Source organism: Perca flavescens, chromosome 7 (assembly GCF_004354835.1).
Source record: "Perca flavescens isolate YP-PL-M2 chromosome 7, PFLA_1.0, whole genome shotgun sequence".
NCBI classification, from domain to species: Eukaryota; Metazoa; Chordata; class Actinopteri; order Perciformes; family Percidae; genus Perca; species Perca flavescens.
In genome coordinates, this window is record NC_041337.1 from 8783968 (window position 1) to 8798842 (window position 14875).

Consider the following 14875-nt stretch of genomic DNA (forward strand, 5'->3'; position numbering starts at 1 on the left):
ACTGATCAGGAGGGCTGGTGATGTCGTGGGGGAGGAGCTGGACACACTGACAGTCGTGGCTGAGAGGAGGATGCTGTCCAGGCTTCAGTCCATCTTTGGATAATGTCTCACACCCTCTCTACGACACACTGGCCCAGCAGAGGAGCACCTTCAGCAGAAGACTCCTCTCACCCAGATTCACCACAGGGCGCCACAGGAAATCGTTCCTGCCTGTGGTCATTAAACTTTACAACACCTCCCTCAGAGAGTCGCACACCCCCTCTCTGTAATCTCTCAAACACTGACAATCATTTCTCTTTTTTATTGCACTTTTTGCACTTTAACACTGTACATTTGATCTTTTATATATTAGTACTGTGTATTTGTTTTTAAATGTTAAAGTCTGGATAATATATGTTGTTTGTATATGTTGTTTGTATATCTGGAGTTGTAACAAAAATAATTTCCCCCTGGGATTATTAAAGTATTTCTGATTCTGATTCTGATAATCCGGTGAATATTTTTGATTTGAGTACTTACATGGTATTATCTTTACTTACAATTATCTATCTATATGTTCTTCATATGACAATTTGTTTTCTTATTTTGAAGGCAAAATTATTTAATTTCCGGTCTAACAGTTGTTATCTGCGTTTAACTTGACGGAGATTTGTCCATGGATTTGTCACCTTATATACTGTCTATGTTTGTCACAAGGGGCGGCTCATGGGCGAGTCCATCAGAGAGGTAAGTCTCTGGTAACGTCAAAGAATTTCTAATATAGACCGGCTTTGCTAACGTCAAAAAAGAAAACACCTTGCGCATGTCGGATCGTGCAGGCAGAACAGATCGCGTACCCACAGTACATGTAGCCTACTTTTCTTAAATATATTCATGTCATGCTACTTTGTACCCTGTATTTTATAGGTGACGTGATCCATGTTTTTTCCCGTCAATATTCAATTTCCATTGTTAGCGTTAACAGCACGTGGTTTCCTGTTTCCGACAAGCATAGATATATACACGCCTGACGCTGTCAGTACCCGATCCGTTCCACCTGCACAATCCGTTCACGCATGCGCAGATGATAATACCGTTTTACGACCTGGGTACTGACCGACAAGAAGCTGCAGCCGTCAGGAACAGCCCATATTTACCATTGTGGATTAGCAGCAGCCGGTGACTCTTCACATTTAGTTGGGTAAGTCAAAAACGCTGTTCCTATGCTTGGACAAACTAAAGTTTAATCTGCAAAAACAAACCGACAACGTAACGGCGTTGCCATTTGAACGTGACTAAAACAATATATTATTAACGTTTGTTGATGTTACGTTAGCTAGCTAACTGAGTTAATAGCTAACGTTAGCTAAACCCAACCTGGGTTGACAGGAGCGATTGCGATTTTATGGATTTTATAGGTGGAAAACGTACTAAAATATTGTCCTCAAGTAAAAGTACCAATACTTTGATGAAATATTACTCAAGTACAAGTGAAATTACCTAGCTAACTGAAAAATTACTCAAGTAAAAGTAATAAGTAGTTCATTTAAAATGTACTTTAAGTTAATGTTACTTAGTTACTACTCTCCCATGTAGTGAAAGTAGGACAAGTTAAGAGGTCATAAATCCCAAACTATTTTGTTTTTAATTACAGAAAATGTATTGTACTAATGTAATAACCACATAACACATGTCACACATGCCATTTAAGACCCTTAGAAATGTATAATGTGCAATTTTAGTTCAGACAATCCCATAAAACGTTTTCAATCAATAGAAAGTGAAAGTACCATACATGTTAGTTCTGAGGGCCATCCTTCTTTTCTTCACAAACATAAACAACAGTTATAATGCAAATCAAGGCCAAATCACGTGTTTTGACTCCATAAATGGGTGAGACCCTAATGTTCACAGCCCAGACTAGCAGCTAGCTTCTACACACCTAAGTAGCCCATATGAGCTAATTAGATGTACTGTATGTGAATTAATTTAGCCAGTGTCCTACATAGGTTGTCCTATGGGTTGCTAGTGCTAGACACAACTTGTTTTGCTAATTGGCAATTTGCTATTAGTCATGAAAACTTTGTTTGAAGTACCAATGCACAAATACTATTGGCCCTCAAGAATTGAAATCGTTTTGGGCAGCACAATTCTATGTTGCGCTATTTCATTTTTTTCTTCCTTTCGGTTTTCGTTAGTCATACGTTTTTTTTTTTAAACTCTAACGATGGGATTTGTAATGTAGCGAAATACAATCCTTCACTCAAAACATAATCAAGTACATTTTAAATTACCGATTTTAAAAACTACTTGAAAAATACAAAATACACAACAAAACTACTCAATACAGTAACGTGAGTAAATGTATTTCGTTACTTTCCACCTCCTGATTTTATGTTCTGAGAATGATCTAAATTAAACACTCGGCTGAGCACAATTTAACGCATTTCCCCACCCTGAGTATCTACCAGTATTGTCAGTATAGATCTATTAATATATAGATATATGAATTGAAGTTACGTTAGTTTAACCATGACGTGTTACCGCACACAGTTTGTTTTAATGAAGGAAGCTGGAGGCAGCAACATACGCCATGAAGCATTAGTAGTTTTACAGGCTGACGTTACTGCTATTGGCATATTTGTATTCCTCTTTGTAAAACATATGCCGAATTTACCAGGCAAACCTGTCGCTACAGAAAAGATGTGAAAGAAGTCACTGTTCCATTATGAAGTCACTGTTCCATTATTAATTTGACTATTATCGCCACTGTTCATCATATCCCCAACCGGCCCGTCAGACACCGTCTACCAAGAGCCTGGGTCTGTCCTAGGTTTCTTCCCAAGAAGGAGTTTTTCCTCGCCACTGTCGCACTGCTTGCTCTTGAGGGAATTACTGTAATTGTTGGAATTGTTGGGGCTTTGTAAATTATAGAGTGTGGTCTAGACCTACTCTATCTGTAGTGTCTCGAGATAACTCTTGTTATGATTTGATACTATAAATAAATAAAATTGAAAAGAGCTCGGTTAGATTAGGCACATAAACAGTTCCACGCTAGTCGGATAATATTGATATAGTTTGAATGGGGTTTGGCGTGTTGTTTTCTTAGGCAACTAAGGACAGGACTAAGCATATTTTACTAACAAAGATCGAATTTGAACCATTATACATTATTTGAGACTGAATATTTAACGTTATTTGTGGTTTAATGTGTTTCGCAGAGTTGGCTCTGCTTGAATGGAATCAGCGCGAGTATGAACCATATTAACTAAGTTAACACTCTGACTGTTTTACTTACATTTGCGTTTCTCTTTGCCAGAAAGCTCCCAGACTTCAGTCAGACTTGGCAGATTCCGTCATGTTTGTCACTTACTTCCTACTGCTGAGCAGTCTTTGCCATGTCATTACAACTCAAGGTGAGTGGCAGAGTGGATAAGCTTGTGATATAGGCTATGTGTGATTATACACAAGCTGTTTACTTATCTTGTCCTCACTTTCAGTGTTCATCTTTCTCTTTCTGTATTTTTCATTGTAGCTCAAGACTAGGGGTGCACCGATCTGATATTAAGATCAGATATCGGCCCAGATATTGACAAAATAGCTGATAGTTGTTTTTTCTTTTCTTTCTTTTTTCCTCCGTCGCAGGTCATCCTGCGTCATTTGCCAGCAGCATAATACTGGGCCGTATACTGGGAGCCATGTTAACTGCGTACCCTTCTCACTCATGGTTGTAACTTTGTAACTAGGGGTGGGAGATATTGACAAAAATGAATATCTCGATATTTTTTTTCAATATCTATCGATATTCAGACGATATTTTTGAAATCCTTCTAGAAGTTAAAAGAAGCCCTGTTCGGAGGCTATTTTGGTGGTTCTCTTGGGAAAATGTACAAGCAAGATGAAATCAGGGCTCCCTTGTAAAAGAGATTTGACTATCTCAATGGGACATCACCTGGTAAAATAAAGGATAAATAAAAAATAAATAATCATAACCATAAACAAAGGGCTCTGTTCTGTAACATATCGCACACAACCATGTCCTTATTGGAAGCGGTCCTGGAGCTGGGACAGGGCCGGGTCAGACTAGGTTCTGATAGTCCTTCTACTTGGCTCTATAGTCCTTCTGACCGGGATTTATGCTGGGATCAGGAGTTGGATGTGATCTGACTGGCCCAGGTGTGGGAGAGGTGCAGTTCTGTGTGCTTTTTTGATGTTAAAGTATACATGGTCTAGTGTGTTCTTCCCTCTAGTAACACAATCTACATGCTAGGAGAAACCTGGAGGGGAACAGACTTTAAGGACGCCTTGTTAAAGTCCCCTGTATCCCGTATCCAGGTGATCGCGCTGCAGTTTGTTTACTGTGGTTAGCAGTGAACCAAACTTTTGCTAACGCTAGCATCGGGGGCTATGTAGACGGCAGTGTGCTTTTTTCGTAGTAAATGAAATGGTCAGTATATTACCGACAGGGCTCCAGGTCAGGTGAGCCGTGCTGGGCAACGATCCTGCAGTTGGTACTCCATTCATTGTGCACAAAAATGCAGTCCTCCGCCTCTGGTCGTACCGGAGTTATTTTCTCATTCTGCCGGTAGATAGCTAGCTCGGCGTACTAGCGCCGACAACAACCTGGAAGGCTCGGTCAGGCTATGTCCTCCGGGATGTTATGAGCCGCCTGGAAGGCTCTCGTAACGGCTGTGTTGTATCGTGGTCCTTTATTGATTAGTTCAGTGTGGCTGTACGTACTTGTATAAATATACACCGACAGGAGAGCCGCTGGACAATCGCGCACCGCCATCATTGTTGACATGAGTGAACATCATAACGCGCAAGGTAAGAACTAGCTAGTAGCAGCTTACTCTCGTGCGGGACGATCGTGATTTTGTACAAAAAATACAGTCAAACAAACCCTAAAATCGCTACATATAATTGTTTAGAAGGTTATAGCATGGTTTCCGCAGGTCATTAAAAAGCATGAAAAGTAATTAAATTGATTTTGTGAAAATTCAGGCATGAACTGGCATAAAAAGCATGAACTTCGATGTTCAAAGGCATTAAAAATTATGTAAAGTTGATGGAATAAAAACATTGTTTTTCACGATTTATTTTGATTATCTAAACATCTAAATCTAATTTTGATCGGAAGTATAGCGTAATGGTTGACAGGCGGAACCTTTTAATTGGCTGTTTTTTACGGCTGGTGCACGAAGTGGCAATACCGGATGCTAGTAATGTGGTGTGAGTGAGTCTACTGTCTATGGTGTGAGTGAGTGTACGCTGTGGCGAAAGAACGGAGGAAATATCAAATGACGGAAAAATGGGAAATGCAAGTTTCAGCAGAAGTGGCTGGAGGATGAACTTTTCAGAACCTGGTTAAAGCCCGGCGACGGTAAACCCGGAGAGGCAAAAAAAACTTTGCACAATGGCCGTCAATGTGGTGAAATCACACATGCAGTCTGAGAGTCACAAGTCGGCGCTTAAAGGCAGGCAGCAGTTAACTGTTTCGAATCGTTTTGCCGTGACCAGCAACGCAACTTCTGCTGTTGAGACAGAGTTGGAGCAAAAAGGAAAGGAACTTATGGCGTTTTTCCATTACATGGTACTTACTCGACTCGGCGCGCTGTGCGTCCCTTTTCCATTGCAGATTTTAGTGCTGCCTCAGCGTGTCTGGTCGTCATAGCGACTGCCGTGGGCGTGGCTTGGTAGCGTTGCATTTCCCCCCGACTCATTTCCTGGTTCTCTTTCTCCGTAAACAACATGAAATCAACAAGATAGTTAACTTCTCCTGCTCCAGATTTCCCACCGTGGTCAGAAAGAACAGGGGAGACTCTTTGTTTCTCTCACTATATGACTCTAGAGTCACTACTCATCACTCTCTCACTCACTTTACCACACACACTCACTATATGACTCTAGAGTCACTACTCGCCATCACTCTCTCACTTTACCACACACTCACTATATGACTCTAGAGTCACTACTCGCCATCACTCTCTCACTCACTTTACCACACACACACACACACACACACACACACACACACACACTATATGACTCTAGAATCACTACTCGCCATCACTCTCTCACTCACTTTACCACACACACACACTATATGACTCTAGAGTCACTACTCATCATCACTCTCTCACTCACTTTACTACACACACTCACTATATGACTCTAGAGTCACTACTCGCCATCACTCTCTCACTCACTTTACCACACACACTCACTATATGACTCTAGAGTCACTACTCGCCATCACTCTCTCACTCACTTTACTACACACACTCACTATGACTCTAGAGTCACTACTCGCCATCACTCTCTCACTCACTTTACCACACACACACACTCACTATATGACTCTAGAGTCACTACTCGCTGCCGAGCTAATCGCCGTCACTCTCTCACTTCTCCCTTGCTCACCAGCTACACACACACACACGGCGACTCGACACACACACCAGCGCACCAGTATAACCATCAGGCCACTTGTATGCTACGGAGAAAGCTCTGCGTGGAGCCTCCGGCAGCAAAAACACACCGCTGGCTAAACTATTTAAAAATGCCGTCTGTCGCTAGCAATGCAGTGATCAGTGACGATTCTCTCCGACCAATCAGCAGCCTGCAGGGTTTCACGTCCCCTTCTCGGCTCGCCTCAACTCGCTTGGAACTTCGACTGAGCAGGTACTAAAAAAAGTACCTGTTAGCAGGTACCAGGGACTTTTTTTCGTAATGGAAAACCAAAAAAGTAGAGTAGAGTAGAGGCGAGGCGAGTAGGTACCATGTAATGGAAAAGCGCCATAAGACATATACACAAATGGATCCCCAGGGGTGGATTTTCCTCACCTGGATCCTCAGTGTGGGTGTGGTGGGGAGGACAGAGGGTATTCCCCTTTAGAAACCAAAGTCTGGCTACACCCTATTTCAGTACCAGCTTTCAGTTCAGATGGCGGTGCTTACTTGAAGTTAGTCTAACTTTTGGGAGTGGTTGACATGATTTTGGCGAATTTGCCTACTGCCGTAAGCAGTATAGGTTCATTACTTTTAATTATCGGTGCATGTTGTTTTGAGATCCGCGGGGCAGAGACGCGAGCTGCTCAGTGAACCGTGTTCAAGGCTTACAATTTGTGTGTTAAAGTATCTGCAGTTGGACATGGGCATGAAATTAGTTTAAAGTGGCATAAAAAAGGGCATGAAAAAGCATGAAATGAGATTTGCTGATTCCTGCAGAAACCCTGTATAGTGTGCGTTGTTTGTTTTCTCTTTAACTTCCTTCAGCTCTTTTCATGTTTGGGGGGTCGGATTGTACAAATTATGAAATATTCGATATCCCAATTTTGCATATCGTCCAGACAACAATTTGAATATTATCGTCTAAACGATATATTGCCCACCTCTATTTGTAACACAATAATTAATTAAAGCTGCGAGCAGCGATGGACGGGCCCTCGCGCCTCTGCGCATGTCGGGGTTAACGGCGGACGCCGCTCCTTGCGACCGTGCATTTGCGCGGCACTCAGACGCCACAAACCATCACCAATGAAAAGGGAACTCCCTGCCGAGTTCAACGATACCTCACAGAAGACTCTACGTCATACGGTTCATTAGCTGTGAAAGGGGGCGTGGCTAAAGAATAGGGGGCGGGTCCAACCATCACCAATTAAAAATGAAGCCTCTGCTGAGATGAATGATACCTCACACAAGACTCTACCTTAAATGGGTCAGCATGTATGGCCACACCATCACCAATGAAGGAAGTCTCTGCCGAGTTCAATGATACCTCACACAAGGGTATACCTTAAACGGTTCAAATGTTATGAAAGGGGGCGTGGCTTATGCATAGGGGGCGGGCAAAACCATCACCAATAAAGAAGGAAGTCTGCTGAGTTCAATGACAACTCACACAAGACTCTACCTTAAACGGTTCAAATGTTATGAAAGGGGACGTGGCTTATGCATAGGGGGCGGGCCAAACCATCACCAATGAAGAAGGAACTCTGCTGAGTTCAATGACACCTCACACAAGACTCTACCTTAAACGGTTCAAATGTTATGAAAGGGGGCGTGGCCTGAGTAAGTGGGCGTGGCCATATTATAGGGGGCGGCTCAGTATCACACGTAGACCACACATTCTGAGTTTCATGCAAATCGGATGAGTTTGTCATAAGGCAGATTTCCTGTTGCCAGCGGAGGGCGCTATGACTAGCGAGCCATTTTTGTGCGCCTATTCCCGAAACCCTTAAAATACGTAAATTTTCACCAGACTTGATGCGACCGCCAAATTTAGTGAGTTTTTGAATATATTAAGCCCCTCAAAAAGCCAATTCATTTGACGGGAAAATAATAGAAACAATAATAATTCCTTCAGTTTCAATAGGGCCAGTTTCAACCCTGCTCTGATTATAATCCCCTCAGTTATAAAAGCAGAAATGTCAACACAACCATGGAAAACACTTAAATAATTAAAATGTAAACAGGTCTAAAATCACAATGAACACTTAATTATCTCTTAACATTAAGGTGCAAAATTAAAGAATAAGTAAGAAATGCTTAATAAAGTGTCAAAAAATAGTGCAAAGTGTTAGCTAAATAAAAGAAACCTGAGAAGGAACTATTTTCTGCAGGTTTAGTGCTAGGTTGGTAACCTGGCTTCTGGACAGTGCTCAGCATGTCTGCCTTCGTTATTTCTTTGTAGTGTTAAGTAAGGCGCTGATGCGGAGTACCTCTCCATGGCGGTCTGCTGCTTGTGCCGTGTTGCAGCTGCAGATGTTGTTGGACGTTGATGGCGAATACAGCTGTGCTCCAAAATGTGAGCGCGGCTAAGGTGGTAAAACTAGTTTGTGGTATTACCAGTGTTGGTGGGGACGACGGTCTGGATTTACATTGGTCTGACTACGGTCAGACTTATAAAATCCCCAAAAACTGCCATACTGACTTTTCCTGTTTTATCAACGATTTCCTCGCTCGCTGCGGCACTCACTTTCCACTCCACGCCGGTTCTGTTATTGAAGAACACGAGACCGCGATGTGGCGCAACCAAACATGATACTGTTACATGATTGGCTGTTAGAGTGTCACTCCCTACGTTGCTAGGTTGCCAGAGAGTGAGGGCCTTTGTTCATGCAACCAAACTTGATTCACAACCTCTGGTTTCTTCCAATGGTTTCTTCTGATGAAGAAAAACAAGTTATCGAACGTTTTATCGACCGCATTTTCTATTGCTATTGATTATGTGTCTATCGCGATACATATCGTTATCGTTTTATCGCCCAGCCCTAGTAACAGCTAGTAGCTGTTCCTGAGTTTTTTCTTCTTCCAAAAAATCATACATAATTTAGCCACTGTTGTTGCCCGTCGCGCTAACGTTACTCGGCCGCGCTAACGTTACTCGGCCGCGCTAACGTTACTCGGCCGCGCTAACGTTACTCGGCCACGCTAACGTTACTCTGCCATGCTAACGTTAAAGACGTGTTACTTCCTGCTACAGACCGTTAGGGTTAGGGTTAGGGGTTAGGCCCTATTGAAACTGAAGGAATTATTATTGTTTCTATTATTTTCCCGTCAAATGAATTGGCTTTTTGAGGGGCTTAATATATTCAAAAACTCACTAAATTTGGCGGTCGCATCAAGTCTGGTGAAAATTTACGTATTTTAAGGGTTTCGGGAATAGGCGCACAAAAATGGCTCGCTAGCGCCCCCTAGAAAGTTACGAAAATTGAGCCCCTGCAGTGCGTTTAACGTAGATTCACGAAACTTGGTACACATATGTAACATGTCAAGATGTACAAATTTAATATATTTTTCTCCTGGTCCTTATTTTAAATAGGTCATAAAAAATATCAATAATTATCGATATCGACCGATATGAAAAACTTATATCGTGATACAGTTTTCAACCATATCGCCCAGCCCTAGCTGTTACCCAACATGCCGTCCAGCAGTGAACATTTTTAAATAGTTTACGTCACAAATTGTTGTGTGCTACGGTGTTTTATCCTGTTAAAGAGAGTTAGTTGCGGGTTATTAGGGCCCGAGTGCCGACAGCGGCGAAGGCCCTATTGAAACTGAAGGAATTATTCTATTATTCTATTATTATTTTCCCGTCAAATTAATTGGCTTTTTGAGGGGCTTAATATATTCAAAAACTCACCAAATTTGGCGGTCGCATCAAGTCTGGTGAAAATTTACGTATTTTAAGGGTTTCGGGAATAGGCGCACAAAAATGGCTCGCTAGCGCCCCCTAGAAAGTTACGAAAATTGAGCCCCTGCAGTGCGTTTAACGTAGATTCACGAAACTTGGTACACATATGTAACATGTCAAGATGTACAAAAAACTTCATTAGAGCCAACAGGAAGTCCGCCATTTTGAATTAAATGTTCGAAATTAGTGTGATTTTGGCCATTTCCACATGTCGTACTTTAAAGAACTCCTCCTAGAGATTTCATCCGATGGACTTCAAACTTGGTCTGTACCATCCCAACACCTTAGCGATGAAAAGTTATTAAAAGAAAAACTTTTCGTCAGATGGTGTGGGCGTGGCGTGGTGGCCATTTTGAGTGTTTAGTGATGAACAAAGAAGTTGTTATAACTTGAGTGTACGTTGTCGTATCTGCCCGAAATTTCTCATGACGAGGGTCCAGGCCTGAGGACACCTACAGGACAAAATTGTCTTTTGGTCATAGCGCCCCCCACTGGCAACAGGAAATGCGCCTTATATGACAAACATCATCCGATTTACATGAAACTTAGAATGTGTGGTCTACATGTGATACTGAGCCGCCCCCTATAATATGACCACACCCACTTACTCAGGCCACGCCCCCTTTCATAACATTTGAACCATTTAAGGTAGAGTCTTGTGTGAGGTATCATTGAACTCAGCAGAGACTTCCTTCTTCATTGGTGATAGTTTGGCCCGCCCCGTATGTTGAAGCCACGCCCCCTTTAATACATGCTGACCCATCTAAGGTAGAGTCTTGTGTGAGGTATCATTGAACTCAGCAGAGACTTCCTTCTTCATTGGTGATGGTTTGACCCGCCCCCTATGCATTAGCCACGCCCCTTTTCACAGCTAATGAACCGTATGACGTAGAGTCTTGTGTGAGGTATCGTTGAACTCGGCCGGGAGTTCCCTTTTCATTGGTGACAATTTGCGGCGTCTGAGTGCCGCGCAAATGTACGGTCGCAAGGAGCGGAGTCCGCCAGTAACCCCGACGCGCGCAGAAGCGCGAGGGCCCGTCCATCGCTGCTCGCAGCTTTAATTATTATTATTATTATTATTATTATTATTTTTTATTTATTTAAATGTATTTTAAGAAGTTTGATTACATTGCACAATTGTTTTTTAAATAACCAATAAATAAGAATTCAATACATTACATCTGTTATTTTGTCTTAGTTAGGAAAGTAATGTTTAGTTAGGAAAGTCTGGTGCCTTTAGTCTCTTCCACATGGTGGAAGGACGGTATAAGGTGGAAGGTATACAGTTTATTATTAATTCAACAACGGTATCGGATCGGTTTCGGGTATCGACAGTTACACAAAGCCCAGGTATCGGTATCGGGACTGAAAAAGTCGGATCGGTGCATCCCTACTCAAGACTGCTCCAAACCTGCAGGAGGAGCCAACATGATTTTGAAGGGCGATGACATTCTTTTACAAACATTCCCAGAGGGGAAGAAATTGACTTTTGCCTGCAATGTTGGCTATGTGACTGCAGACTACTCTGACGCTGAAAAGCCAGAGTGAATAATGACACTTTGTTTTCACATTCAAATTTGTAAAAGCAGCATTAATGTGACAATGTTCTCTGGTCTTTGATCAACCGGGAAATTACATCTTGCCAACATATAAATGCTGGATGAATAGATGAGTGACCGATAATATCTAGTAACCATTCTGTTGAATCATATCGATCACCAGTCATTTTAACTCATTTAGACCGTATGCCACATATGTGTGTGATTAAATCCTTATGAGGGTTATCTTTTTTTCAGAGAATAACTGTGGCTCTGCTGGAGAAGTGGAAAACGGAAATGTCGATTACCCTAAAGGGACACAGTTTGGTGATAAACTAGTGGTCACTTGCAACACCGGGTTAGTAATAAACTGATAACTAGGACGGTTCATGTTAAGATAATTAGTTTTTAAATATAACTGTAAGAAATGTATTTACCTCTAAAATGTCAGCAACCATCATGTTTCCAAATCAAAAAATGTATTCTAATCAAAGTGGGTGTTCAGTGGGGCTTACCAGTCAGTGTTTCATGTGAAATAAAGGGGGCTTACACAGCTTCTTCTTGACATGTGTTGTCTGAAGTCAACCTTTCTTTTAATTTATTCCCTAATTAGCTTCTATATGGTCCCCAAAGATAAAGGTCAAATCTTTTGTGGATCCAAAGGATGGATGGACAGGTTGCCTACATGTGAAGGTTGGTCATCTCTGTGTGTTAATACAAGACACATGACTAAATAAAAACTGTGTATTTCCATTCTAATAGATGTCACTTTTTATTTTGCAGTGGTGACTTGTGATCCGCCACCTGCGGTATTGATTGGTGTTTTCAGTCCAAACAAAGAATCCTATAACTATAGAGAAGTTGTACAGTACAGATGTCAAAATGATTATACACTTAATGGATCAAGTTCAATATCGTGTTCAGAACATGGAACATTTGGTCCTGCTCCAACATGTGTCAGTAAGTGTTTTTTAATTTTTTCCAACCTTTTCTCAACATTTTTCCAGTGTAAACTCAGCTGTGACTGACACTCTCCCGTACTTTGGAAAAAGTTATTTTGGACAATTGTATTAATTTCTATTTTAAAATGTTCTCTTTCTGCAGTGGTTCGATGTGAGGATCCTAATATAGCCAATGGTCACCAGGTTGATGGTTCTCGACCCCCTCACGGATACAGGTCTACGGTGACATACGAGTGCAAATCTGGGTATGTTATGGAAGGACGACGCACCCTGACATGTGGAATAGATAGTCAGTGGTTACCTGGACTTCCAAGATGTCAAAGTAAGTCATTAATTGAAATTACTACTTGGTGTAAGTCTGTAAAGAAAAGTCAACCTGTTACGTTTGATCATGATGAAAACATGATTAGTATACTAATCCAGATGCCATCACATTTTTACATGTGATTCATTTGCCAAATAGATTCCTCAAAGATTATAGAAATATAACCTAAGCTATGAACGAGAAGGTTGGAAGTAGTAATTAGAGCCATGGATTTAATAATTTCAACAAGGCTGCAGTGTGTGAAATATTTTTCATAGTTGGATGTAAATTTCAGATCATTTTTCTGGTCAAAAAACACATTTAACTTTTCTTAATTGGCCAAGGTTTTAGAGAGTGAGTGGAGGCCTGGTCACGTAACAACACATTTCTATAAGTGTGTGTATATCACTTATCTGTTTAAAAGGCTGTGTGTGAAATGCTTGTTAATTAGTTTCCACAGCCTCTTAATTATGAATCCATAAAATGATTAAAGTGGTTATTTGTAACTTTCAGTTTGTGTTGATTCTAGCAGCCACTTTGGACAAAAGCAGTAGTGTTTTTATCACACCTGCTGTCGTAAAGGTCTTTTCTTTACGGTAGGGTGACCAGATTTCCTGGAGCTAAAATCAGGACACTGCGCGTGACCGTAGTGTGTTTGTGCACGCACACGCTTTTTAACGTGAACATGTGCCAGCCCAGGTCAGACACAGACAGTAACTTCATTACTTTGATCCTAGGCTCCTCGTCTAATAATAACTGTTTTTTCCTATGAAATTAACAAAATTTAACAAAACAGCCTTTTTCAGTTTAGTGTGAGATTTATGTTGAGATTTTTTCTAAAAAAGATTTTTTGAAGTGTTATCTATTCCAATAACTGCAAAGTAATTAAAATGATTTATTGAAAATTTTGACCATTAAACACTTAATTCCCTGCATTCTGGTGAATTTTTATGCACCTATTTCTACCTTTTTCTGAATCAATGTATGCTGCAAATATCTTTATTTAAAGAGAAATAGATTACAGTCCAAATATAAAAACATAATGGAATATATTGCAGTAAGGCTGTCAGGCATTCTGTATTGCTTTCAACTATTTATTCTCCTTTGGATGGACTTTTCTAATTATATCGGAGTCAGCACACATGTAGCCTATAGGCATCATTTACTCTTACCTCCTGTTTTGCATCTTTTGTTGGTTAAGTAACCTCCTTAATGTGCATATGACAATTATTCACCTCAATGATACATTCATTTTAATTTATTAATAAACCCCTGGACTGTAATATTTCAGATGTTTGAGCAAGATTTACTGCTCTTGTCCAAAACTTTGTGCACATTCAAAGTATATAAACACAGTATATCTGTGTTCTCTGTGATTTGGAGGAGTCGTGATATTTTGAGAAAAATAAAGTGATAATAGGCTATTACAAGAATAAAGTCACAAGCTATATTTCAGAAAATAATCTATACCTGCACCATAGTCTGCTGTGCATTACGTGATTGCTCTGCTGATACGGTAGATCTCAGACCTTCTCACAGACACAGAGCCCCGTTTGGGTCTCTGGTCTCTGAATGAGACAAATTGTTTAGCTATGGAAGTGGCTGTACGCTGCTCACGTCGGAGGTAGAAACCCGAAACTAAAGAATACACGGAGCACAAACGCAACACATCTGCCGCAGCATGTCCACAGCTGAGCGCATCCATGAACCTGAAGCTGATGATGGTCCCACCCCAGTATCAGCCATAACTACAACAGATAACTTCTAAAATAACATTAAAATAGTAAAAAATGGATATAATAACGCAGACTTTTCCGGTGTTATAAAGAAATCTGTGACCCGTCAGAATGTGTGCTCTGTAGCGCCGTCTACCTGCCGTAAATCATTTTGT

The 14875-nt window shown here is 41.1% G+C and overlaps 2 protein-coding genes across 6 annotated transcripts in view; both read left to right on the forward strand.

Moving 5' to 3' along the window:
* The window catches only part of LOC114558162 (sushi, von Willebrand factor type A, EGF and pentraxin domain-containing protein 1-like), a 191074-nt gene that overhangs the window by 84032 nt on the left and 92167 nt on the right, over positions 1-14875 (forward strand). The gene's annotated exons all lie outside the window — the stretch shown is intronic.
* Positions 1-14875, forward strand: part of LOC114558164 (complement receptor type 2-like) — a 54703-nt gene that overhangs the window by 29287 nt on the left and 10541 nt on the right. The window contains exons 1-6 of one of the 5 annotated variants that reach the window (XM_028581950.1): positions 988-1180; positions 3299-3395; positions 11977-12076; positions 12332-12411; positions 12502-12678; positions 12823-13002. In XM_028581950.1, coding sequence (XP_028437751.1) covers positions 3338-3395; positions 11977-12076; positions 12332-12411; positions 12502-12678; positions 12823-13002 — 595 coding nt within the window. In that variant the 5' untranslated portion in view covers positions 988-1180; positions 3299-3337. Of the gene's footprint in view, positions 1-977; positions 1181-3298; positions 3396-11976; positions 12077-12331; positions 12412-12501; positions 12679-12822; positions 13003-14875 lie in introns of those variants that run through there. The other 4 variants (XM_028581951.1, XM_028581953.1, XM_028581952.1 and 1 more) reach the window with 4 other exon arrangements.